General features: G+C 34.4%; 3 protein-coding genes across 7 annotated transcripts; all 3 read left to right on the forward strand.

Annotated features, from left to right (window-relative positions):
- Nucleotides 1–4144: 4144 nt before the first annotated feature.
- On the forward strand, nt 4145–5428 carry LOC149725651 (uncharacterized). The gene is made up of 3 exons (XM_089891643.1): nt 4145–4303; nt 4534–4681; nt 5310–5428. Exons 2-3 carry the CDS (start codon nt 4534–4536, stop codon nt 5354–5356), a joined length of 195 nt encoding a protein of 64 aa, XP_089747769.1. The 5' UTR covers nt 4145–4303; the 3' UTR covers nt 5357–5428.
- A 1116-nt stretch (nt 5429–6544) lies between these two features.
- On the forward strand, nt 6545–23821 carry LOC149725652 (cubilin-like). Of its 5 annotated transcripts, none has more exons than XR_016386433.1 (18): nt 6545–6639; nt 9483–9661; nt 11193–11334; nt 12068–12285; nt 13218–13359; nt 13712–13932; nt 14605–14746; nt 15535–15737; nt 16152–16293; nt 16762–17009; nt 17295–17436; nt 18637–18827; nt 19478–19619; nt 20534–20566; nt 20632–20742; nt 21368–21511; nt 21862–22055; nt 23681–23810. XR_016386433.1 is itself a non-coding variant. In XM_089891637.1 (18 exons), exons 1-17 carry the CDS (start codon nt 6567–6569, stop codon nt 21999–22001), a joined length of 2613 nt encoding a protein of 870 aa, XP_089747763.1. In that variant the 5' UTR covers nt 6545–6566; the 3' UTR covers nt 22002–22028; nt 23681–23821. The 5 variants fall into 5 exon arrangements, 4 of the variants coding, with proteins under 4 accessions (XP_089747763.1, XP_089747762.1, XP_089747765.1 ...); XM_089891637.1 differs by having other exon boundaries at nt 21862–22028; nt 23681–23821; XM_089891636.1 differs by lacking the exon at nt 23681–23810 and having other exon boundaries at nt 21862–22130.
- Nucleotides 23708–27794, forward strand: LOC149725653 (matrilin-3-like). Its single transcript, XM_089891642.1, has 5 exons — nt 23708–23858; nt 25307–25379; nt 25808–25953; nt 26291–26396; nt 27108–27794. The coding sequence occupies exons 1-5, from the start codon at nt 23830–23832 to the stop codon at nt 27213–27215; spliced, it is 462 nt and encodes a 153-aa protein (XP_089747768.1). The 5' UTR covers nt 23708–23829; the 3' UTR covers nt 27216–27794.
- Nucleotides 27795–27955: the final 161 nt, after the last annotated feature.

Raw genomic sequence — 27955 nt, forward strand, 5'->3', positions numbered from 1 at the left:
TGTAATCAATTTATTTTCGAATGTTAAAATTAGAGTAACTTATTATTTTTTTGGATTTTTTCATGTATGTCTGATAATTTGAACAACCCGTCAGTGACCACTGGGTTGAAGTAATTGCCGTTAAGTGTCTTACCCAAGAACACATACGCCTACAATAGTAGCAGCAACAAGCCTTGAACCCGTTACCTCTGAATTACAGGCAGAAGACGCTTTAACCAGAAAGCGGAAAAAGGGCAAGTTTTCTTACACCACTGTGCCGCGACGTCAGGCAGCAGTATTAAAACAACGACAACAAGCAGAATACCTTCCGTTCATTTACTTTGACTGTTTAAATATAAAAGGGTGGGGTAATATGGGACAAATTTCGATTATATTTTCTCGTTCCATTTTGGTAGTATACTAAGAACATTTGTAGAATTATAAAACCGTATCCTCACGACTTTTATGGACCGTTAGTAAATTTTAAAACAAGATCAGGATATTTGGATTTTATGTGCTAAATGTGTCCCATATTTCCCCACCCTATAACATAGTTTTTATACCGTGAAGTTTTGTTAAAATCTGTGACAGACTCTATTTCTAATTCGGTGGTTATTCAATGATTGTTCGTTTGTTTCAATTACTAAAGTTTTTGAAAAAATGTGTTTAATTTATCAGATTCGGTCCTGGCTTGAATTTCCGACCAGTACACATATATATAGTAGGTTGGGGAGAGATGGGACACTTTTTTACTTCTATTTTTACGTCTCATTTTATGTTTGAAACAGCACATTCAAATAATTATAAAACGGTTTCCTTACGACTCCCATAGACCGTTGTTAATTATTTAAAACACCATCAGGATATTTGTATATTATATGTTAAACGTGTCTAATCTTCCCCCACCCTACTGTATATATATATATATATATATATATGTACGGAACAAAGTTTTGTGAATTTGTATCCTAAATTTGCCTTATTTGACAAGTTTGTTATAATGTTTGTTTAGATGCCGATGTTATGATATTATTTAAGTTGAATTTAACCAGTAGGTGTCATATAGCAAACGTTTGAGCTATAATAAAAAAAACGTAATTTGTCTCTTCGATTACGGTAGCGAAGATTTAGAAATATTTTAAACGAAAAATCAGGATATAGCGACAAAACAACAGTTGTTAAAACACGCTTACGGTTAAAAACATATTTACATTTAATTGGAAGAAAATAAGCGTGGTCGCTACACCTAGAGACAAACGAGCCATTTATGTTTAAAATCATTATCATGTTAAACTTCTAATAGAAACGAAAGTGTGCTTAAACAGTTACATCTACTCAAAGAGTTTCCATGCCATCATAATGTAGCGCCATTTAAACAAAACATCAGGTCTTTCTTTTTGTTTTAATAACTTCCGTAACGGTTTCGTGTTACAACAGCACAACACAGCTTTAATTTATTTGTATGGTCTGGTAATTTTCCATTGTGTCTGCCTTTAGTGCGCGAAATACGAGACTGGTATACAAGTGATAATTATCTGAATAATTCTATTCAACATTTGAAGTTTTTTAGGCATTTGGTTAGGTATATAGTAGGGTGGGGGAATATGGGACACTTCTATAGCTCATAATAACCAAATATCTTGATGGAGTTTTAAACAATTAACAACGGTCTATAGGAGTCGTGAGGATACAGTTTTATAGTTCTTTAAATATTTTTTTGTTTACTGTTAAATGGGACAAGAAAAAAAAAAGAATAAGTGTCCCATTTTCCCCAACCCTACTATACTGAAAACTGTTTGTTACTTTTTTCCCTGCTGAAGGCAACAAGAACGAAAACACGAATTAAATATGAACAAACAACAAATTTTATGATACCTGCGTATAAAATTGGAGCTGTATAACACAAAACCGTTATCAGATAGTCGTTATAACACGGTTGTTCTGTTTCATACACCCTGTGTCAGATTACGAGTTACCATGTATGTTACTTTGTGGGTCATTATTGATTTTCATTTGTTGGTTATTTTTTGTGTTGTTGATAACTTTAGTTGCATCATGATCCGCTAACTACTTTGCCAGACTGCTTAATAAACAAATCTAACAACTTTTACTGGTTGGGTTTATATAACACATGAATTATACAGTTGTGGAGATTCGTTTTTTGTTTAACCGTCTCGTATTTCGCGCACTAATATAGATGGGTGGGTGAAGATGGGACACCTTTTATTTCTATTTTCTTGTCCCATTTGGTAGTACACGAAGTACATTCAAAGAATTATAAAACCGTGTTCTCACGATCCCCATAGACCGTTGTTAATTGTTTAAAACAACATTAGGACAATTATAATTTTATGTGCCCAAGGTGTCCCATCTTTCCCCACACTACTATATGATAAAGTCTGCACAGTGGAAAATTACCAGACCATGCAAATAAATTAAAGCTGCGTCGTGCTGCTGTAACACGAAACTGTTGCGGAAATTATTAAATCATATTAAACAATCTGCTGTTTTGTAAAGTGATGCACAATATGGCAGGGCGAAAATATATCAACTCGCGAAATTTTCCAAGACGCGTTGATCAATTAATTAAAATAAAGCTTTAAATTAATGTAAACGTCACCCGTTTCGTCTATAAGTTAACCAAGATGCAAGTCAGTTAAAATTTGTAATTGTTTCATTCTATTGGTGCTTTTTGTGGTATAGTAGGGTGGGGGAGATGGGACACTTTTAGCACATAATATCCAAACGTCCTGATCATATTTTAAACAATTAACAACGTTCTATGGGGGTTATGAGGATACAGATTTATAAATATTTGAATTTTTCACCGTATTTGGTAGCAAGCAAAGAACATTTAAAACACGTCTTCCCACGACTCCCATAGACCGTTTTTAATTGTTTAAATCACGATCAGAATACTCGGGTATCATGTGCTAAAGGTGCCTTATCTTTCCCCACCGTAGCATATAGCAGGGTAGGGGAAGATGGGACACCTTTTCCTTCTATTTTCTCGTCACATGTGGTAGCAAACAAAGAAAATTTAAGTAATCATAGAACTGTATCCCCCCGACTCCAACATACCGTTTTCAATTGTTTAAAACACGATCATAATACTCGGGTATGAATGAATGAATGTAACTTACTTTATCCTTGCGTGGCCGGAAAACGACAGTCGTTATAACACGGGTGTGCACCTCGCGCCAGCTTACGAGTTACCAAGTATGTTACTTTGTGGGTGATTATTTTTTGGGGGATTTTTTTTTTCATTTTTATGTATGGCTGTTATTTGGACAACCCATTAGTGACCACTGGGTTGGAGCAATAGTCATTAAGTGTCTTGCTCAAGGACACATACGCCCACAATGGTAGCAGCGACGAGCCTTGAACCCATTACCCCTGGGTTAGAGGCAGGCGCGCTAACCACTACGCCACGGCGCTGGTATCATGTGCTAAAGGTGTCTTATCTTCCCCCACCGTACTATATATAAAAACACTACCTTTCTAGGTTGTTGATTTGCACATTGTATTCCTCACTGTATTGGTAGCATCATACACATTAGGTCCTAATTTTCAGTTTCACAAAAATCTTACTTTTAAATTACCCTTATTAACTAAATTTTTTTGTTGAATTTTTTGTTTGTTTTTTGTTGTCTTTTAAATTACCCTTTTAACTTAAAAAGTTTGTTGAAGTTGTGACAAAATACGAATAAACAGCTTTACATTTGAACATGTTTAATTTTTGGTTACGAAGTGGTGCTCTTATATGCGGTTTTGTGTAAATACCTAAAGAATTGCAATTTTGGCAACTTAACTGCACACTTGTTCAATTAAATTGCAAATTCTTTTAACGTTTTACTTGCTTAACTTAAAGGTTATTATATTACATTTGCATTTTAGCTAAAACATAAAAAGTGTTCTTTAGAAGTATTTTTGGTACTTTGAAAATAAAAACTGTTTTTTGAAGGTACTTTGTCTTTTGGGTCAATTTAATAACGTAATAATACCTAAATTCGCCTTTTCGCTTGCGGTAGCGAAGATTTTAGAAATATATTTAAACGAAAATACAAAACATAGCGACAAAACAACAGTTGTTAAAACACGCTTCCAGTTAAAACATATTTAAATTCAATTTAGAAAAAAGTTTCAAAGGCTTTTCATCATGTTTGCAAGAAATTGAGCCAGTGCAGAATCTTAGAAACGAACTAGATTTTCTAAGAAATATCGTTAGATATTAAAAACAAACAAAGGATTAATAACTAGCGCGATCGATATAAAAAGCGTTGAGTTTTTCATCTTATCATCACTTCTCTCAGAAGACAACAACGTAAGTCATTCTGTTGTTTAATAATAGTGGTAACTTTATTTTTTTCTTCGATTACAGTAGCGAAGATTTGGAAAAATGTTAAACAAAAGGACAGAAAATAGCGACAAAACAACAGTTGTTAAAAAGCTTACAATTCAAAAAATATTTTCATTTAATTGGAAGAAAATAAGCGTGGTCGCTACACCTAGCAGACAAACGAGCCATTTATGTTTAATTGTTATAAATTTCAGATGAACAAGTCAGCGCTTCTCTTGCTACTTCTCGTCGGGCTTTTGGTTCTCACTGAAACCCAAGGGTACTGGTCGGACAGACGTCGTCGTCGTCGCGATCGCCGCCGCAGATGGTTACTTGCTGACTCTTTTAGTCAAATGGAAAAAGGTAAGCTATTACAAATACTATTATTTGTTTCATAGTTTTTCATTCTATTTTAGTAAACAAAAAACATTCAAAGAACTTTTAAACCGTATGGTCACGACTCCCATAGACCGTTCTTAATTGTTTAAAACGCGATCAGGATATTTGCATATTATGTGCTAAAGGTGTCCCATCTTCCCCCACCGTACTATATACCGGTTTTAAGTATTATTTATATTAAAATCACCCCGATATGATATAATATGTCAGTTTTACTGGATATAGGCTTAACTGGTTATAAGGTTTACAAGACATATTTTTACTGAATAAAAGTTTTTATAAAATTTACTGGTGATAGGTAGTTTTTTACGTATTGAATACATACATAAAAGTTTTTTCGTAATGTGTACAATTTTTTTTTCCAAAACAAAACTAATTTATCCCAAATAGAACACCTTTAGCTCATATTATCCAATAAAATGCTTTAAAAGGTTAACAACGGCTTATAGGAGTCCTGATACGGTTTTATAACTATTTAAATGTTCTCTGTTTACTACCAAATGGGACGAGAAAATAGAATGAAAATATGTCCCACCTTACCCCAGCCTAAAATATGTCCCATCTTACCCCTCCCCTAAATATTTATTTTCAGCTGCAGCCATGGACGACGAATTCCCGGAATTTGTTTTGCGTGAATAGACAACTGAAGCCATCAGACCAGCCAATGTGTAAATTACCACGCTGGTGTTACAATAAAACAGCATGAATATACTTAAGTCTTATTTTACCGTGTAATACAAGATATATTAGTAGGGTGGGGAGACGGGACACATAATAATCAATAGACAGGACACATAACATTCGGTAGGGTGGGGAAGACGGGTCACAATATCCTGATCATGTTTTAAAGAGTTAAAAACGGTTTATGAAAGTTATGAAATTATAACACAGTAGATATAGTAGGGTGGGAGAATACGGGTCAACTTTAGCACATAATATCCAAATATCCTGATCGTGTTTTAAACAAATAACGACTCTATGTGAGCCACGAGGAAAAGGTTTAATAACTCTTTTAATGTTCTTTATTTTTGGGACAAGAAAAAGGAGGAAAAGGTGTTCCATCTTTCCAACCCTAAAATGCATTAAGAACTGTAAGAAAATATGAAAACTTACAAAATTTAGATTTTGGAAATTTGGCTTTGAGCATAATGGATATTGTATATAGGTAGTAATTAGGGTCTAGCCTTAGAAAATATTCGGAGTAAAGATTAAATTTACCATTTAAAGTATGAAGGTACTCGACTATCATAGGTTTTAATAAATTTAAACGGGTTTACATTGGAGCAATCGTATTTTTATTTTAATTATTAATACATAAAGTTTGCAGTTACAAATTAAAATCAAAAACATAAAAAAAAATTTTGAAGATAAAGACAAAAATAAGAGGCTCTAATTTACAAAGAGGAAAGCTCACAGCGAAGCGTTATCGCGTTATTTTGCGTATAACCATAGAATAACGATGTTCATGCTTGATGCCGAACCAATGTGGGTGCCCCAAAGGCCACTAATGGGTTGTCCAAATTATCAGCCATACATAAAAAAATAAAGAAAATCCTAAAAAATACCCACATAAAAAATCATGGTAACTCGTAAACAGGCACGAGGTGTATGAAACAGAACACCAGTGTTTAACGACTGTCGTTTCCTGGCCACGTGAGGATAAAGCAAGTTACATTCATTCATTCATTAAGATGAAACGCTTTGTCCCTTTTACATTAAACGTTCTTCGGTGCAGTCACGACTCTTATAAGTTCAGTAATTAATCATTTAAAATTCCGTGTACTATATAGTCAACCGAATACTTGACGTACAGTCATTCAAGCCGGTAGTTTAAAAGTGCTGGACCAACATGGATTTGAAGATTATATTTGTAGCTACGATTTTTCTCTACACCGTCCAAGTGAAAGCACAAGACAGTCAAGGTATTCCTATAATTAATCACATAATTAAAAACCATCGTACTAGGGGGTAAGATGGGACACTTTTAGCGCATAATATCTAAATGTCCTGATCGTGTTTTAAACAACGGTCTATTAAAGCCGTGAGATACAGTTTCATTTGAATGTTCTTTGTTTATCACCAAATAGAACGACAAAATAGAATGAATGGGTGTCCCATCTTCTCCCATGGTATATAATTTTGAAATTTTTCTTTTTTTCTCTATTTAGAAGTGTTATTTTATTTAAACGTTTATTAGGAAAGGAGAAGATGGGACACCGTTTCATTTTATTTTCTCGTCCGATTAATTAGTACACGAAGAACATTCAAAGAAATTTAAATTTCTATCCTCACGACCCCCATATACCGTTGTTAATTGTTTAAAACACGGTAAGGATGTTATGTGTTAAAAGTGTCCTATCTTCTCCCATCCTACTATATTATTTAATTTATTAAATATAACTTATTATTAATCGTGGTCTTGAAACGACGTTAATATAACACGAAAGTTTTGTTTCATATACCCCGTATGCCGGCTTACGAGTTACCATGTGTGCAACTTTGTAAGTAGGTGATTTTTTATGTCCGACAATGAAACAATTAAAAATAAGTGACCACTGTTCGGAGAAATTGTCGTTATAGGTGTCTTGGTCAAGGACACATGCGCCCACAATGGTTGCAGTGACAAGCTATTCTCTGAAACGGTCACGTTAATTATTTAGGTAGTAGGGTGGGGTAAGATGGGACACCCTTTTGTTCGATTTTCTCGCCCGATTTGGTAGTAAACTAAGATCCTTCAAAGAATTATAAGGCCGTATTCTCACGGCTCCCATAGACCGTTGTTAATTGTTTAAAACACGATCAGGATATTTAGATATTATGTGCTAAAGCGGTCCCATCTCCCCCCCTCCACTATAAATATAACGGACTGATAAATAAAAATACGACAACGCGGTTTATCTTCGATATGACAGTTCAGTTTTCTTTTAAAATCGGTTTCGCAATCGAAAAATATTTTTTTGAATAAATGAATAAATGTAACTTACTTTATCCTCGCGTGGCCGGAAAACAACAGTCGTTATCACACTGGTTTAATACTTCGTGCCAGCTTACGAGTTACCATGTATGTTACTTTGTGGGTGATTTTTTGGGGGGAGGATTTTTTTTATGTATAGCTGATAATTTGGACAACCCATTAATGACCACGGGGTTGAAGTTATTGCCGTTAAGTGTCTTGCCCAAGGACACATATGCCCGCAATGGTAGTAGCGTCGAGCCTCAAAACTATTGCCTTTGGGTTATAAGCAGTCGCGCTAACCACTATGCCACGGCGCCGGATTTTTGTTTCGAAATCGAAAGAGATTTTGTTTTGTTGTTATGCACGTTCGCCCACGAAGTTCCGGTTTGAAAGTCGTGAAAGTCAACTGTCAATCTTTATGCAAACCAGCGCCAACTTATTCCAGACACCATTACTCTGTCACGTTTTCTGTTTGTCCTGAGTGCAAATTAAACCGAAACACTGCAGGGAAGAAAAAATGTCACGTTCTTGAAAACCTGTTCTGCCAAGTTTTTGAACTGGATTGAAAACGTGTTGGAACTTGAATAATTTCATTGTCTCTGCCATACATCGTGTTTAAAATGCGAAGATTGGTTTCCACTCATTATTGCGCCTATACATTTCTAGACTAGAGCAATAATAGCATTTGAATGACATTGCGCAGTACGGTTGAATGAAGAAATGAACGAATGTAACTTACTTTATCCTCGCGTGGCCGGAAAACGACAGTCGTTATAACACGGGTTTAACACCTCGTGCCAGCTTACGAGTTACCATGTATGTTACTTTGTGGGTGATTATTTTTTGGGGGGTTTTTTGTATTTTTTAAGTATGGCTGATAATTTAGGCAACCCACTAGTGACCACTGGGTTGGAGCAATTGCCGTTAAGTGTCTTTCCCAAAGACACATACGCCAACAATGGTAGCAGCGTCGAGCCTTGAACCCATTACCTCTGGGTTACAGGCAGGCGCGCTAATCACTAAACCACGGCGGTTAAAGCTGACTGCACAAATATAGCGTTTAGCGGCAAAAACGCTACGTTTTCTGAAGGACTTGTTGCGTTTCGACATTGCACACACACGCAACGCGAAGCAAAATCTCGTTCAATAGTGTTTTGTGACGAGTTAACTATTTTTTTCGGATAACTTTTCCGCATAACGTAAAGGCTGAGAACAACTGTTGGCTATCAACTGGATAAAGTCTTTGACAAGAAATTGTTTATTTTTATGTTAAAATAGATGTTTATTAACCCTAGCAAACTATAAGATATTGTAATTGTAGTTTTATTGCAATTGGAAAAGAATCTATTTTGGTTTGGACTGGAATTTTTCGTTTAGAATGTTTCGTTTCAATTTTTCTAGTGAAATTTTTTATTTCATTTCATACTAATAATTCATTTTTTGAGTAAACGCTGCAACTGACCGCGTGAACATCGGTTTGTTTAACAGTCAAACGCAAACGTCTAGTTTTTTCGCTCTGTTTTGTGCCATTGGAAACCCAACCCACCAAATATTTTTCGTACATTTTAATTTAAGATAATTTAAGATACTAACTTTCGGGATGCACATCACAAAATAATTAGGTATTCTTTGATATTCCTAAAATACTTTTTACAACAACTGTTGTTTTCCAGCCACGGGAGGATAAAGTAAGTTACATTCTTTCATTTATTAGGTTTTTAAAAGCTGGTTTACAGCTTAAATACATGATTAATGTAATGAATAATTGGAAAAAAATATTTTAAAATGATTATATATTCTATTTGACAGAAACATGTGGATTCAATGCTGTTGCCACGACAACCAGTCAGCCAATCACATCACCCAATTATCCCAACAATTACACAAACAATTTAGATTGTACTTGGACGATAACTGCTCCTCCTGGAATGAGATTACGCTTAGAATTTCATAGCTTTTCTACGGAAAGAGAATATGACACTTTGTCTGTGAGTTGATTGTCCCCTATAACCACTAACCCCTAACCCCTAAAACCACTAACCCCTATAACCACTAACCGCTAAAACCACTAACCCCCTAACCACTAACCCCTATAACCAATAACCCTTATAACCACTAACCCCCCTAACCACTAACCCCTATAACCACTAACCCCTATAACCACTAACCCCTATAACCACTAACCCCTATAACCACTAACCCCTATAACCACTAACCCTATAACCACTAACCCCTAAAACCACTAACCCCTATAACCACTAACCCCTATACCCACTAACCCCTATAACCACTAACCCCTATAACCACTAACCCCTATAACCACTAACCCCTATAACCACCAACCCTATAACCACTAACCCTATAACCACTAACCCCTATAACCACTAACCCCTATAACCACTAACCCCTATAACCACTAACCCCTATAACCACTAACCCCTATAACCACTAACCCCTATAACCACTAACCCCTATAACCACTAACCCCTATAACCACTAACCCTATAACCACTAACCCCTATAACCACTAACCCCTATAACCACTAACCCCTATGACCACTAACCCATAACCACTAACCCCTATGACCACTAACCCCTATAACCACTAACCCCTATAACCACTAACCCCTATAACCGCTAACCCCTATAACTACTAACCCCTATAACCAGCAACCCCCTAACCACTAACCCCTATAACCACTAACCCTATAACCACTAACCCCTATAACCACTAACCCCTATATCACCTAACCACTAAACCCAGACTGCAGAGTATGGCAGGTGCACCCGCGATTTTTTTTAAAAGACTTTTGGTGATGCACGCCACAATTTGTCCCACGGACGCCAATAGATAACCAAGAAAAAAATACGTATTAAATTAAGTAAGATTGCCTAATGTTGCTTAAAAATGTACATGCCTTGCACGCAGATTTTTAATGATAGCACGCGCGCACGCGAAAAATAACCGTCTTGCACGGGTGAGATCTTGTCAGGAACTGCAATACTCTGCGGGCTGGCACAAAACCTCTAACACTTTCCACCAGCCTATTCTGATATCGCTATGCATGGAGGATTCTTCACTAGTGCCTCTATTTTATTTATTTATGTGCTTTTTATTTTACTTGTGAAACAAACTTTTTATGTTTATGTAAATGTGTTTTTAATTTCTTCTCTAATTTAATTTCTTTTTAGATTATTATGAATGTATGAACGTAACTTGCTTTATTTTTAATGGCCAGAAAGCGACAGTTTTTATAACATAGGTGTTCTGTTTTATACACCTCGTGCAAGCTTACAAGTTACCATGTATAGCTTTGTGAGTAATTTTTTTTTGAATGACGAATAATTCCGAAAACCCATTAGTGACCACTGGGTTGGAGCAATTGCCGTTAGGTGTCTTGCTCAAAAACACATACACCCACAAATGGTATCAGCAACGAGCCTTGAACCCATTACCTCTGGTTTTCAAGCAGACACGCTAACTTTGCCCAACGCTAAAAATATCTCTTTTTTTCTCAGATTTACAAAGGAAATCGTAGATTGAGGCAATACAGTGGATCAGTTGAAAGACTAGTGTATAGAACTACCGAAAACAATATCACACTGAGGTTCGTTACAGACGGGTCCGTGACACGACCTGGTTTTAACGGAAGTTTTTCCAGTAAGTTAACCAGAATTATTTTTATTCTAACTAACTTAAAATAAGCTGTTATTTTGCTGTTTGTTTTTTAAATGCTTCCAGATACTTAATGTATTTTACTTGGATCAGTGGATAAACTAAAGCTACATTCTCAATGATTTGGTGAATTCTAGGTTTTGTTTTTGATTCTCAATGCAACTGTCGTGTTTTTATTCTTCACACTTTTGTTTCTATTCCAAGTTCAACTTGATACAAATTAAACATAAATGGCTTGTTTGTCTGCTAGGTGTAGCGACCACACTTATTTTCATTCAACTAAATGTAAATATGTTTTTAACTTTAAGCGTGTTTTAACAACTGGTATTTTGTCGCTATATTCTGTCTTTTCGCTTAAAATATAAATCTTCGCTACCGTAATCGAAGACAAATAAAGCCATTGATTTTATATAGCAAAACACTTAACAGTTTACAGTCATGGCCCTAATACAGTAGACACTATTATGTTTTTAAAGTTTTTAGTAACTTAGGAAAACAATAACCACTTTCAATCCAATAAATAGGCAAACACTTTACAAAAAATTAAAATAATTTAAACCAAAATAAAAACAAAAATTAAAAAAAAAATTAAATTAAAAATCTTGTTTTGTGACTTTGTCAGTATATATATCCTTTTTTTTCAGTTAAAATATTTTTAAAACTTTGCTACCAGAATCGAAGAGACAAATGACGTTAAAATTACTTTTTAAATTTTTAGCATGGATGGTGACCACTACCACAGCTGTGACTCGTACTAGGACCTGTGATTTTAACTATGTTGCCACGACAACCAGTCAGCCAATCACATCGCGTAATTATCCCAACAATTATCCAAACAATGAAAATTGTTTTTGGTTGATAACTGCCTCTGATGGAATGAGGGTTCAACTCAATTTGATCACATTTGAAACAGAACTTAACGCTGATTTCTTAACTGTAAGGTTCAACACCACAACACATAATATAAATTTTATTTAATCTTTTAACAAAAAAATATTTATAGTAGGGTGGGGGATTAGGGGGAAGATGGACACCTTTAGTACATAATATCTAAATATCTTGATCGTGTTTAAACAATTAACAACGGTCTTTGGGGGCCGTGAGGGTATGGTTTTATAATTCTTTGAATGTTCTTTGTTTCTACCAAATGAGATTCAAAAATTGAATGAAAAGGTGTCCCATCTTTCCCATCACTACTATATTATATTTTAATTAAAAAAACTTTTAAAATATATGACAAATTTATAATAAGTATGATACAACATGTCTTGTGCCGTGGCAAAGTAGTTAGCACTCATGTCTATAACCCAGAGGTAATGGGTTCAAGGCTCGTCTACCATTGTGAGCGTTTGTGTCCTTAGACAAGCCACTTAATGGCAATTGCTCCAACCCAATGGTCACTAATGGGTTGTCCAATTTATCAGCCATACATAAAAAAAATTAAAAAATCCCACAAAAAATAATCACCAACAAAGTAACATACATGAATGAATGAATGTAACTTACTTTATCCTCGCGTGGCCGGAAAACGACAGTCGTTATCACACGGGTTTAACACCTCGTGCCAGCTTACGAGTTACCATGTATGTTACTTTGTGGGTGATCATTTTTAGGAATTTTTCATTGTTTATGTGTGCCTGATAATTTGGACAACCCATTAGTGGCCACTGGGTTGGAGCAACTGCCGTTAAATGTCTTGCCCAAGGACACATACGCCCACAATGGTAGCAGCGTCGAGCCTTGTACCCATTACCTCTGGGTTACAGGCGGGCGCGCTAACCACTACACCCAGGGCCGGACAACATAATACATAATAAATCTTAACATGTACAAACTAATTTATATTTTTAATTGCTTTTATATTTTAGGTTTCAAATGGAGACACAAACTTGGCAAAACTAAGTGGGTCTTATTCCAATAAAATATTAAGATCAGACAACAATAGTCTCATTCTAAGATTTACGTCAGATAACTCTTTAACGAAATCCGGCTTCAATGCAACATTTGTGGGTAAGTAGTATTATAATATTGTGCATAAAGTTTAATTGCGTTTTTTAACAACTGTTGTTTTTTCGCTATATCCTGACTTTTTGTTTAAAATATTTCTAAATCTTCGCTACCGTAATCGAAGAGACAAATAAAGTTATTATTATTATTATTATTTGTTAATTATGTTTTTTGTACTGTCATTTTTTCTGCCATATTTAGTCTTTCCCCTGTCTGTAAATGTAAAAAAAAATAACTTTTATTTCTATCTTTGATTACGGCAGCATAGATTTAAAAAATATATATATTTTTAAATTTTATAGGGACAAGCAATTGCTGTAGCCTACACTGTTAAATTTCATTTCTTTTTTTTAAGAATATGATCCAACGACCATTGAAGCAGCAGTAGGCAGTCATTCAACATGTGGAAATAACCTTGTTGCCACAAGAACCAGTCAGCCAATCACATCACCTAATTACCCTAAAAAGTATCCAAACAATGCCGATTGTACTTGGACGATAACTGCCTCTGGTGAAAAGAAAATTCAGCTCACTGTAGAAATTTTATTATCAGAAAAATACTTTGATTTTTTAACTGTAAGTTTATCTATTTTTTTGACAACTATTTTTTCCTGTATACTTATTGTAAAAAATGTTATACTGTGTATGGTTTTCATTCTAATTATGACACAGTTAAATGTATGTGAATGCATGTAACTTACTTTATCCTTGCGTGGCCGGAAACGACAGTCGTTATCTCACACGGGTTTAACACCTCGTGCCAGCTTATGAGTTACCATGTATGTTACTTTGTGAGTGATTATTTTTTGAACGGCGCGTTAACCACCATGCCACGGTGCCGGACATTGTCTAAAATGGCTGTATTATTTCCCAGCTGTGTATATATTTATTATTGTGGCTTAATGCACATTGAATAAATGTAACTTACTTTATCCTCGCGGGCTTCAGGACCATTAGTGACCACTGGGTTGGAGCAATTGTTGTTAAGTCTCTCCAATGTAGTAGTAAATCCAGTGGTCACTAATGGGTTGTCCAAACTCTCAGCCATGCATAAAAAATAAAAAAATACATATAATCGCCCAAAATGTAACATACATGGTAACTCGTAAGCTGGCATGAGGTGTATAAATCAGAACAATGAAAAACGACTGTATTTTTCCAGTCACACAAAGATAAAGTAAGTTACATTAATTCATTCACATTCATTTTTATACCCATTCATTCACAGTGTCTTATTATTCTTAATAGATTTTAAGCGGCGATACACAGTTGGCAAAGTTGAGTGGAATTCAGACAAACAGAGTTTTTACTTCATTTGGAAATATTCTCACAGTAAAATTCACATCTGACCAATCCATCACTCAATATGGTTTTAGAGCTACGTTTATTGGTAAGTAAAAAAAGTAAATCAATTGGTGAAATTTCTTTTGTGGGGTTTTACCCAATTATCTGGTTAATGTTGCCGTGGCAAAGTGGTTAGCACGCCTGCCTGTAACCCAGCAGTAATGGGTTCAAGGCTCGTCGGTGCTACCATTTTATGGACGTATGTGTCCTTGGGCAAGACACTTAACGGCAGTTGCTCCAACCCAGTGGTCACTAATGGGTTGTCCAAATTATCAGGCACACATAAAAAAATGAAGAATTCCTCAAAATAATCAACCACAAAGTAACATACATAGTAACTCGTAAGCTGGCACGAGGTGTATGAAACAGAACACCCGTGTTATAACGACTGTCGTTTTCCAGACACGCGAGGATAAAGTAAGATTCATTTATTTATTAATCCCCTTTAAAGCCGACTCTCCCCATTGTACGGGTTGTGTCTTTATGCACACTTTTGTTTCTATTACGATTTTAACTTGATAATAATTAAACCTAAATAGATCGTTTGTCTGTTAGGTGTAGCGACCACGCTTATTTTCATCCAAATAAATATATATGTTTTTACTGTAAGCGTATTTTAACAACTGTTGTTTTGTCGCTATATCCCGTCTTTTCGTTTAAAATATTTCTAAAGTTTCGCTACCGTAATCGAAGAGACAAATAAAGTTATTATTATTATCTGTTTGAGTGATAAACCAACTCTGTCCAAATTTCATATCCTCTAAATGACTTAATATAAAACCGTACTCATATAGAATAGAAAATGATCAAAATGTTTGAAAATATTTTTTCCAGAACACACACCTCAAGCTAAAGAAAATGATTGTCACTTTAACCATGTTGCCACGACAACCAGTCAGCCAATCACATCGCCTAATTATCCCAACAATTATCCAAACAATGCCAATTGTTCTTGGAGGATAACTGCACCAGAAGGAATGAGAGTTCAAATCAATTTTGCAAGCTTTGATACAGAAAGTGATTATGATATTTTGACAGTGAGTATAACAATAATAATAATAATTTTATTTGTCTTTTCGATTTTGGTAGCGAAACTTTAGAAATATTTTAAACGAAAAGACAGGATATAGCGACAAAACAACAGTTGTTAAAACACGCTTACAGTTAAAAACATATTTACATTTAATTGGAAGAAAATAAGCGTGGTCGCTATACCCAGCAGACAAACGATCCATTTAGGGTATAGCTACAAAACAACAGTTGTTAAAACACACTTACAGTTAAAAACATATTTACACTTAATTAGAAGAAAATAAGCGTACTCGCTACACCTAGCAGACAAACAAACAAACAAGCCATTTATGTTTATTATTATTAAGTTAAACTAAATAGAAAAAAAAAGTGTATGTAAAGATTTTATGCACAATTTTAATTCTTTTTTTTTCCTTTAGCTTTTCAATGGAAACAGGCTGATGAGACGTTTAAGCGGAAATATAATAAACAGAGTTTACACATCAAGAGGCAATGTTCTATTTCTAACATTCATTTCAGATAGTTCTTATGTAAGACCTGGTTTTACAGGGACTTATCAAAGTAAGATTTTAACTGTTTCTAACTCGTAGGTCTAAATTAAGTATATATAATTGAATTTTTGTATAAATATAAATATGTTTTTAATTGTAAGCGTGTTTTAACAACTGTTGTTTTGTTGCTATATCCTGTCTTTTCATTTAAAACATTTCTAAAGTAACATACTTGGTAACTCGTAAGCTGGCACGAGGTGCACACCCGTGTTATAACGACTGTCGTTTTCCGGCCACGCGAGGATAAAGTAAGTTACATTCATTCATTCATTCAATTCTTAGCTACTATGTTTACAGTTAAAAACATATTTACATTTAATTGGAAGAAAATAAGTGTGGTCGCTACACCTAGCAGACAAACAAGCCATTTATGTTTAATTATTATCAAGTTAAATTTCCAATAGAAACAAAAGTGTGTATAAAAAAAATATGTATTAGTCAGACAAATGGATAATATTTTCACTTTATTAATTTTTAGTTTTTGTCAGAACTACAACAACTACGGTCACAACTACAACCTCTACAACCAGTACTACACGTCTCCCCGAGACTTGTGGATTTAATGCTGTTGCCACTTCAACCAGACGACTAATCACATCACCTAATTATCCCAACAATTATCCAAACAATGTCGATTGTACTTGGACGATAACTGCATTAGAAGGAATGAGTGTCCAACTCAATTTAATAACTTTTTTATCAGAAAGAAATTACGATTTTTTAACAGTAAGTAAGTTTTTTAGTTGATATTTAAATAGTTTTAAAGTTTTTCTGTATAACTACCGACCATGCTTATTTCATTCCAATTAAATATTAATATGTTTTTTATTGTAAGGGTGTTTTAACAACTGTTGTTTTGTCGCTATTTTCTGTCTTTTCATTTAAAATATTTCTAAATCTTCGCTACCGTAATCGAAGAGACAAACAAAGTTATTAATGGTATTATTTTTATACTCACTGTCCAAACATTATTTTCGCTTTCCAAATTAAAACGTGCAAAATTAACTTTAGATTTCAAGCAATGGTAAACAGTTGGCCAGGTTAAGTGGTTATCATCCTAACAGAAAATACAAATCAGAAGGTGAAATTCTCGTTTTAAGATTTACTTCAGATCCGTCACGTGCCACAGGAAATTTCAGAGCAACCTTTTCTGGTAAGTTGATATTACGTGTATAATTTTTTACAAATTTAGTTTAATGCTCAATGATGAATGAATAAATAAACCTTACTTTATCCTTGCTTGGCTGGAAAACGGCAGTCGTTATTACACAGATGTTCATACACCTCGTACCAGCTTACGAGTTACCATGTATGTTACTTTGTGGGTGATTTTTTTATGTATGGCTGATAATTTGGACAACCGATTAGTGACCACTGGGTTGGAGCAATTGCCGTTAAGTGTCTTGCCCAAGAACACATATGCCCACAAGGGTAGCAGCGACGAGCCCTGAATCTATTACCTCTGGGTTATAGGCAAGCACGCTAACCACAATGCAACGGCGCCGGCTAAATGATGCTACCATTGAGGGTGTTTTTTTTAGGCAAAATAGTTTCTCCTAATTGTTTCGTACCAGTAGTCACTATTAGATTGTTAAAATAATGAATCTGTGTGGTGAATATAACTTGCTTTATCCTTGTGCGTTCAGAAAACAGCTGTTATGACACGGGTGTTCTGTTTCATACACCTCGTGCCAGCTTACGAGTTACCTTACCATGTATGTGACTTGTAGGTGATTATTTTTTTTGGATTTTTTATGTGTGGCTGATAATTTGGACAACCCATTAGTGACCACTGTGTTGCAGCAATTGCCGTTTTTCGAAGACACATTCGCCCACAATGGTAGCAGCGTCCAGCCTTGAACCCATTACTTCTGGGTTGGAAGCAGGCGCGCTAGCCAATTTTAATACATACACTTCAATTTTAATGATAAATATTAGTCTTACCTATACTGCATATGACTAATATTAAAATATCATTATAAATAACCTAAAACAGAAAAGCAATTCCCGCATTAAAAGTAATAGAAACATTAAAAAAAACAATGTTTTATTTTTATATGTTTTCATTAACTCATGAATTTAAATTATTATAGTAGGGTGGGGGAAGTTGGGACACATTTTAACTCTATTTTCTTGTCCAATGTGGTAGTAAACAAGAAACTTTCCAAGAATTATAAAACTATATGCTCAAGACTCCCATAGACCATTATTAACTGTTTAAAACACGATCAGGTTATTTGGATATTATGCGCCGGTGTCCCATCTTACCCCATTCTACTACACAATGCAAATGTATTTTGAGATGCTAATGTTATACTAATGCTAATTTACTTGTTTTATAAAAAAAATATAGCAATTCCATCTCAAAAATGTGGATTTAATGCTGTTGCCACTTCAACCAGTCAGCCGATCATTTCACCTAATTACCCTAATAAATACCCAAATGAAGCCGATTGTACTTGGACGATAACTGCCTCCGTTGGAATGAGGGTTCAAATTAATCTGCATAGTTTAAATACCGAAAAAGTGTTCGATTATTTCATAGTAAGTATATGAAACATACATTTGAAGAGATATTGCTCCAACCCTGTGGTCACTAATGGGTTGTCCAAATTATCAGCTGCACATAAAAGTATGAAAATATCCAAAAGTAACAAACATGGTAACTTGTAAGCTGGTACAAGGTGTATGTAACATAAAACTGTGTTATAACTACTGTCAATTTCCAGCACGTGAGGGTAAAGTAAGTTACATTCATTCTTTATTTATTCAATATCAATTAAAGAGAACAAAAAAGCTCTGATCTTAATGCTTCAAAACTCCACATTACATGAGGTTTTTTGAATTGAATGTAACTTGCTTTGTTCTCGCATGGCTGAAAAACAACAGTTGTTATAACACTGGTGTTCTGTTTCATGCACCTCTTGCCAGCTTACAAGTTACCACATATGTTACTTGTGGGTGATTATTTTTTTTTATTTTTTATGTATGGCTGATAATTTGAACAACCCATTAGTAACCACTGGGTTGGAGCAATTGCTGTTAAGTGTCTTGCCCAAAAACACATACGCCTACAATGGTAGCAGCTACGAGCCTTAAACCCATTACCTCTGGGTTACAGGCAGTCGTGTTGGCCAGACATTTTCACCTGAAAGTAACCAGTTTTATACAAATATGTTTATACTTATTTTCAGATTTTAGAAGGAGAAAGACAGATTGTAAGATTAAGTGGTGTTGAATCAAACAGAGTAATCACGTCTTCTGGAAATAATATAACTGTCAATTTCACTTCGGATAGAAGAGTTAATGGAACTGGGTTTAATGCTTCATTTATTGGTATATTATTATATAAAGATGCAAAATAAGCCATGAATAAAAAAATGAAAAATCTAAAAAAAATAATCACTCACAAAGTAACATACATGGTAACTCAGTAGCTGGCATGAGGTGTTAAACCTGTGTTTTTTTATGTCACATTATTAGCTTTTTTGGGAAATTGATTGATCATAGCACTATCACTACTGTATAGTGTTTATTTAAATACATGTTCGTAAAATATTAAATTGTTATGCATTATACTTGGTACTCATGGATACTCTGATTTATTTTCAATCTATATACTAGGGCTGTGGATTTTCCCACTTTTTGGTTGACGGTTAACCGTTCAGTTTTAACCGATTAACCGATACATGTGTAAAACCTCTTGTTTTTTGCTTTTCTTTCGCCAATTTAAAGGCAACTTTACAATGAACTATGCTTGCAATACACGCGGAAACGTTCTCAAAGTCAAAGTATTGCTTTCCTATTTGTATTCAAACCTGTTTTAAAGCATCTGCCCTCTAAATAATGAACGTGTGAATTGCAATTATGAAGCAAATAAACTACGTGTGAACTGTTAACTGTTCCACAGCCCTAGTATATACGCATGCCTTGTATAGGTATGTTAGGCGGCTATGAATGAAAACGAATGTAACTTATTTTTACCTTATGTTGAAACATTTAAAGTCATAATAACATGGGTGTTCTGTTTCATACACATTGTCTTCCTTGCTAGTAATTACTTTTAGAAATGCTTTAGTTTTTTTTAAATCAAAGGTTTTGTAATTACTGTCATAGTATCACTGCTTTCTACGCTTTTTCCATTTATACAATTTTGTTTTACCAAGATATCTATTTTATTTTCTTATTATTTTTCATTTTATTTAGTAATAACTAAAAATAATCATTTTATTTAAATATTTTTATTTCAGAGGTTAGTCCAGAATCAGCTATTGCAAACGAAGGTAATTTATTTTGAAATTCCATTTCTATTTTACAATTTTTTTATCTTTTCATAAAAACTTTTTAGATATGATTACTTGCCAATCTGGACAGTCTTTTTTTGTATTTGGATCTCGAGATACAAAAACCGAAACTTGTTTTTATCCAGCAGTTTGTGCAACAACTGTCACGTTAGAAAGTAAGTTTTATCATTTTATGTATATATTATGTGCAGGAAAAAATAGTGGTTAGCCTGCCTGCCTGTAACCCAGAGGTAATGGGTTCAAGGCTCGACGCTGCTACCATGGTGGGCGTATGTGTCCTTGGGCAAGACACTCAACGGCAATTGCTCCTACCCAGTGGTCACTAATCCCAAAAATAATAATCACCCATAAAGTAATATACATGGTTACCTGTAAGCTGGCACGAGATGTTAAACCCATGTTATAACGGCTGTTCGTTTACGTGCCATTGTATGGGTTGTGTCTTCTCGCACACTTTTGTTTGTATTAGAAGTTTAACTTGATAATAATTAAACATAAATGTCTCATTTGTCTGCTAGGTGTAGCGACCACGCTTTATTTCTTCCAGTTAAACATAAAAATGTTTTTAACAGAAAGCGTGTTATAAAAACTGTTGTTTTTTCGCTATATACTGTCTTTTCTTTTAAAATATTTCTAAATCTGCTTTAAATATACAAAAAATATTAGCTTAATTTTTTTAAACTTTTGTTTTTCTAGTTTTAATTTGTCAATTTTAGCTTTTGGTTTGTTATGACACTCGCAATATTCCAAGTCATTTTACCTACATTTATCTTTTTTCAGTAGTTTTGAAAGTTACGACCCAATACTGCACAAATCTTCCATGTGAGACACTTTGTTTTGCCCAAAAGTTGCGAAAAATAAGTTGCAAATCTTTTTGCTGCGACACTGAAGACATGTGCAATCACAGACATTTAAATAGGACAGGTATTTACTATTTTTACTCAAATACTGCATATGTTTGTTTGTAATTTCCCTTTCCTTATTTCTGTATGTTGTTTTTAATATTAGACATTTATTTATTAGGTGTTTCTGTTTCGTTTTCATATAATATAACAAGTTGTTTTGTTTAATGTTTTAGAACGCTGGCCTGTTTGTCTGCTAGGTGTAGCGACTACGCTTATTTTCTTCCAATTAAATGTAAATTTGTTTTTAACTGTAGGCGTGTTTTAACAACTGTTGTTTGGTCGCTATATTCTGTCTTTTTACTTAAAATATTTCTAAATCTTTGCCACCATAATCGAAAAGACAAATAAACGGTATTGTTTTACTATAAGCAACAACAACTATGCAACCACCAACAACAACAGAAACAACAATATCAACAACAACATCAACCATATCATCAACCGAACAACCAACAACTCCTGAAACAACTGCCACATATCAACAAGGAGGGATAAGAAAATTCTTTTAATTAAATCTCTGGTGCCGTGGCAAAGTGGTTAGCACGCCTACCTATAACCCAGAGGTAATGGGTTCAAGGCTTGTTGCTGCTACCATTGTGAGCGTATGTGTCCTTGGTGAAGACAATTAAAGGCAATTGCTTCAACCCAGTGGTCACTAATAGGTTGTCTAAATTATCAGCCATACATAAAAAAATGAAAAAATTGCTCAAAAAATAATCACCTACAAAGTAACATACATGGTAACTCGTAAGCTGGAACGAGATGTAAGAAACAAAACACTCGTGTTATAACGACTGTCGTTTTTTGACCACGCAAGGATAAAGCAAATTCCATTCATTCATTCATTGATTCAATTTTAATTCAAATCAACAGTTTTGCTGGTCCAAGCAAATTGACGCATATTTTCACAGTTGACTTTAAATGAAAAAATATCTGAATAATTTTTAAATAAACATATGAAAATTTTAAATGTATAGATGAGTTATAGCTTCTAAAGCTGCCTTGCCCTTTGTCGCCTGACTTCAAGAAAGCGACAGGCTCCAAAAACTGGTAAGGTCCATGCGGTAGCACCTTAGGTGTTGGGTGTCCTAACAGAGCACAGCTAATACTTAGTCAAAAGCATAACTTTGGCTGATAATTTAGACATTTAAAATTTCTGTGGAAATATGTGCCAATTTGCTTGGACCACCAAAACTGTTGATTAAATAAAATTCTTCTATTTAACATAAAAGACGCTGTAACCTAAAACAAAGTGAGAGACGTAAAATCAGACATTAATGCAAACACAGTATACTGGTTAAACTAACAGTGACTCTATAGAGCCAGCGAGCAAGATATATAACAGAAAACCGGCTTCGGCGTCGCACAGGGAAGTAATAATAAGAAGTGCCAGAGTTTCCAATAGGTAACATAGAAATACGGGATTAACTTAAATGAATGAATGAATGTAACTCACTTTATCCTCGCGTGGCCGGAAAAGGACAGTCGTTATCACACGGGTTTAAAACCTCGTGCCAGCTTACGAGTTACCATGTATGTTACTTTGTAGGTAATTATTTTTTTGGGATTTTTTCATTTTTTTATGTATGGCTGATAATTTGGACAACCCATTAGTGACCACTGGGTTGGAGCAATTGTTGTTAAGTGTCTTGCCCAAGGACACATACGCCCACAATGGTAGCAGCGACGACCCTTGAACCCATTACCTAATGGTTACAGGCAGGCACTCTAACCACTACGCCACGGCGCCGGACCTAAACTTAAAACGCAGTGATCAAAAAGGGGCGATTTAAATTCATTACATTGGGGTAATGGGTCAATCCTGGCCTAAATGCTTGAGCCCATGGCGTGCCTCGTTACAGGACTTCACCCTCGTAGAATAGAATACGTTGCAACTTAAGGATAAACTGTACCCAACAGAAATTTAAAGACTGATATTCTGCTTTCTTTTTGTGATTGTTTACTATGAGTGGATTTCAATAAATGAATGTAACTTGTTTTATCCTTGCCTGGCGGGGCAACAACAGTTGTTATAACAAGGGTGTTCATACACCTCGTGCCAGCTTACGAGTTGCCATGTATGTAACTTTGTGGGTGGTTTTTTTAAGAACTTTGTTAGTGAATTCATTTTTTAATATTTTTATTTTTGTTCTTTGTATTCGTGATCAAAAAGTGAATCATTTTTCAGATTTTTTACCATGTCAACACACTTACAAAGATTTGATGTTCTTACTGGACAGCTCTGGTTCAGTTCGCCCAAGGGATTTTTAATTTGCCTTAAGATTTGTCAAAGATGTTATAACTGGTGTTGACCTTGCTTCAGTGAATGTTGGAGTGATGCAATACTCTCATTACTTTGCTGGCATGTAGGTTGTGAAAGATTGGTATTATGAATGGATGTAACTTACTTTATCTTCGCATGGCCGGAAAACGACAGTTGTTATCACACAGGTTTAACACCTCGTGTCAGCTTCTAGTTACCATGTATGTTACTTTGTAGGTGATTTTTGGGAGGATTTTTTCATTTTTTTATGTATGGCTGATAATTTGGACAACCCATTAGTGATCACTGGGTTGGAGCTATTGTCACACGCCGTCAATGGTAGCAGCGTCGAGCCTTGATCCAATTACCTCTGGGTTAGAGGCAGGCGCACTAACCACTATGTCGCCCTGCCGGAATATTAGCATACATGGTAACTCGTAAGCTGGCACGAGGTGTACGAAACAGAACACTCGAGTTATAACGACTGTTGTTTTCTGCTTACATGAGGATAAAGTAAGTTAGATTTATTTAGTCTGCTTCCGTAGCACAGTTGGTTAGCGCGCCTGCCTCTAACCCAGAGGTAATGGGTTCAAGGCTTGTCGCTGCTACCATAGTGGGCGTATGTGTCCTTGGGGAAGGAGCTTAACAACAGTTGCTCCAACCCAGTGGTCACTAATGGGTTGTCCAAATTATCAGGCCTAAAAAAAATATTAAAAAAATCCCCAAAAAATAATTAAACCCAAAGTGATACACATGCTAACTCGAAAGCGGGCACAAGGTCAATGAAATAGAACACTCATGTTATAACAACTGTTGCCCAACTGTGAAAATAAATAAGATACATTTTTTCAATTACTTACAAATACATTACTTGTTTATTCAGGAGTGTTTAACGCCTTATTCCCACAATTTGCAACAAAAAAAAGTAAATCATCAAAAACAGCTTTTATATAGGAACCTTAATAGGAATTTTTTAACTTGTTTTAAACCCCAAAAAAGATCAGATTCTTACATTAGTGTTTTAATATGCGTCTGAATGAATATAACTAACTTTTGCCTTGCGTGGCCTGAAAACGACAGTCGTTATCAGTTATCACACGGGTTTAACACCTCGTGCCAGCTTACAAGTTGCCATGTATTTTACTTTGTGGGTGAATTTTTTTTGGATTTTTTATGTATGGCTGATAATTTGGACAACCCATAAATGACCACTGGGTTGGAGCAATTGCCGTTTAGTGTCTTGCCCAAGGACACAAATGCCCACAATGGTAGCAGCGACGAGCCTTTAAACCATTACCCCTGAGTTATAGGCAAGGGGTTCTGGGTTTCCAGGTCCTTAACAAGGACCTCACCCACAAAGAATAAAAATAAGAATAGTGTTTAAACATAAAGCACAAAAACAAAATTTTAGCAAAAAAAGTTAAAAATTTTTACTTAAGTGAGAATTTGGTTACTCATATTTTTCTATACACTAATAACTAATATATTTAGCATGACTTTAACTATATATATATATATATATGTTTTAATCACTTTTTGAAATTCTCACAGGGAATTACATGACCAACCCTATCTAAGTACTGAAATATCTCTTGGACAATTTAACAATACACAACTGTTAAAGGTACAAAATATTCCATTTTTTTGTTGTTGAAAAATGTAAAACTGATAAGTTTTAGTTTTATATTGTTATTATATTTTATATGTGGGAAATCAAAAATATATGTTTAATTAAATGTTACTTATTTTTTACATTGTATTGTCTGTAGGGTGTAACAAACGGCCATTTTATCCAAAACATTATTTCTTTCTTTTTTATCAATAAGCGTGTTTTAACAACTGTTGTTTTACTACCCGTCTTTTCGCTTTTGTAAACTCTCTCGTTCTTCGTTATCGTAAAAAGACAAATTAAATTTTATTTATTTATTTTAAAATAATTAACAATACAAATGGCGTTTCCCTAAAAAACAACAGTCTATTTCCATTTATAATAATAACACGTGCACACTAGTTGAAGAGCACTGAATTAAATGATTCTGATATTTTTTCCAGACAGCAATAGACAACATACAACCACACGGGTACACCACTTACACTGCTCATGCTGTTCTTAAAGCAATCAGAGTTGATTTTCCAAGATCCACCCGTTTCAATAACTCATGCACTTCTAAAATAATTGTCCTTATTACTGATGGAAGGTAACAACTATTTATTATTTAACATTATTTTATTTAAAGGGTTTAAGGCTCGTCGCTGCTACCACTGTGGGCGTATGTGTCCTTGGGCAGGACACAGCAATTGCTCCAACCCAGTGGTCACTAATGGGTTGTCCAAATTATCAGTCACACATAGAAAAAATAAAAAATTCTCCAAAAAATAATCACCCACAAAGTAACACACATGGTAACTCGTAAGCTAGCACAAAGTGTATGAAACAGAACACCAGTGTTATAACGGCTGTCGTTTTCCGACCACGCCAGGATAAAGCAAATTCTATTCATTCATTAATTTATTCAAATTTAATGTATCTAATAGGGCTAGTGACTCTTCAAGGCTTCGGTCTATTTCCTTGATGGCCAAGAATGAAGGAGTTAAGATTCTTGCCATTGGAGTTGGCAATGCCAATCAACGAGAACTTGTAGTAAGACCCTAATAATAATAGCTTTATTTGGTTCTTTGATTCCCTTAAGATTTAGAAATATTTTAAACAAAAAGGACATATAGCCACAAATATTTTAAAATAAGAATTAGGTTATTTATCTATTCGATTTCGGTAGCAAAGGTTTAGAAATATTTTAATCCAAAAGGCAGAAAATAGCGAAAAAACAACAATTGTTAAAACATGCTTACATTTTAAACTGGTTTAATTCAATAATAATTAAACATAAATGGCTCGTTTGTCTGCTAGGTGTAGCGACCACGCTTATTTTCTTCCAATTAAATGTAAATATGTTTTTAACTGTAAGCACGTTTTAACAACTGTTGTTTTGTCGATATTTTCTGTCATTTGAATAAAAATATTTCTAAATCTTTGCTACCAAAATTGAAGAGATAAATAGCGACAAAACAACAGTTGTTAAAACGTGCTTACAGTTAAAACATATTTACATTTAATTGGAAGAAAATAAGCGGGGTCGTTACACCTAGCAGACAAACGAGCCATTTATGTTTAAATAAACTGTTGTTTTGTCACTGTATCCTGTCATTTTACTAGTTCTGAAAATATAAAAATACAGTAATTAAAGAGACAAATACCGTTATTATTATTTAAAAAATATTTTTACAGTTTAAGGAAACATGGTTTTACACAAAATACAATTTTCTTTTTTTAATTTCAATATTTTAAATAAAGGTTCTAACCCGACCAGAGATTGGGACGAGCGACAGAGTGTATTCTATCAATGAGTACGATGCGCTACAGAATCTTGTTCAAACAATGAGATCAAATATACTGGCCTAAAATTGAGTTCATTTTTGTCATTACATTTAGCATTTCATGTTTAACAATTGCTTTACTTTAAATTGATCTGTAAAATTCATCACTTAAATTTATTATATCACCTATTTATGTGTATAACCCAGAGGTAATGGGTTCAAGGCTTGTCGTTGCTACCATTGAGGGTGTATGTGTTCTTGGGCAAGACACCTAATAGCAATTGCTCCAACCCAGTGGTCACTAATGGGTTGTCCAAATTATTAGCTCTATATAATAAAATCAAAAATTAAAAAATTAATCACATAAAAACTAAAGTTATAGCATACATAGTAACTTGTAGGCTGGCACGAGGTGTATGAAACAGAACACCCATGTTATAACGACTGTTGTTTTCTGGCCACACGGTCATAAAGCAAGTTACATTCATTCATTCAAATATTGTGTCCTAACAGAATTATAATGCAGTAAATAAATATTTTTTTGTTGTTTTTAATTACAGTGTCAATATATTTGTCATAAAATATATATTATAATGTCTGAGAATTTTTCGTTATAAATGAAATTTTTTCATTATAAATGAAAAATAAAATCATTATCACTATCCATGGTTGTCTTTTTTCAGCAAAATTTTGGTCTGAATAAAAATAATAGAAGTGACTTTATGAACCTAACACCTGTATAATAATAATAACTTTTATTTGTCTCTTCATTCGATTACGGTAGCGAAGATTTAGAAATATTTTAAACGAAGAGACAGGATATAG

This window comes from Ciona robusta, chromosome 13 (genome assembly GCF_009617815.1).
Source record: "Ciona robusta chromosome 13, ASM961781v2".
Lineage (NCBI taxonomy): Eukaryota > Metazoa > Chordata > Ascidiacea > Phlebobranchia > Cionidae > Ciona > Ciona robusta.

Bases quoted from the DNA above. Each gene is read 5' to 3' on its own strand.
- LOC149725653 (XM_089891642.1), top strand. From the start codon at position 23,830: ATGCAATACTCTCATTACTTTGCTGGCAT. The intron at 25,380-25,807 runs GTACAAAATATT...TATTTTTTCCAG, and splicing joins ACAATACACAACTGTTAAAG to ACAGCAATAGACAACATACA. The intron at 26,397-27,107 runs GTAAGACCCTAA...TTTTAAATAAAG, and splicing joins CCAATCAACGAGAACTTGTA to GTTCTAACCCGACCAGAGAT.
- LOC149725651 (XM_089891643.1), top strand. From the start codon at position 4,534: ATGAACAAGTCAGCGCTTCTCTTGCTACTTCTCGTCGGGCTTTTGGTT. The intron at 4,682-5,309 runs GTAAGCTATTAC...ATTTATTTTCAG, and splicing joins TTTTAGTCAAATGGAAAAAG to CTGCAGCCATGGACGACGAA.
- LOC149725652 (XM_089891637.1), top strand. From the start codon at position 6,567: ATGGATTTGAAGATTATATTTGTAGCTACGATTTTTCTCTACACCGTC. The intron at 16,294-16,761 runs GTAAGATTTTAA...ATTAATTTTTAG, and splicing joins TTTTACAGGGACTTATCAAA to TTTTTGTCAGAACTACAACA. The intron at 21,512-21,861 runs GTATTTACTATT...TTTTACTATAAG, and splicing joins CAGACATTTAAATAGGACAG to CAACAACAACTATGCAACCA.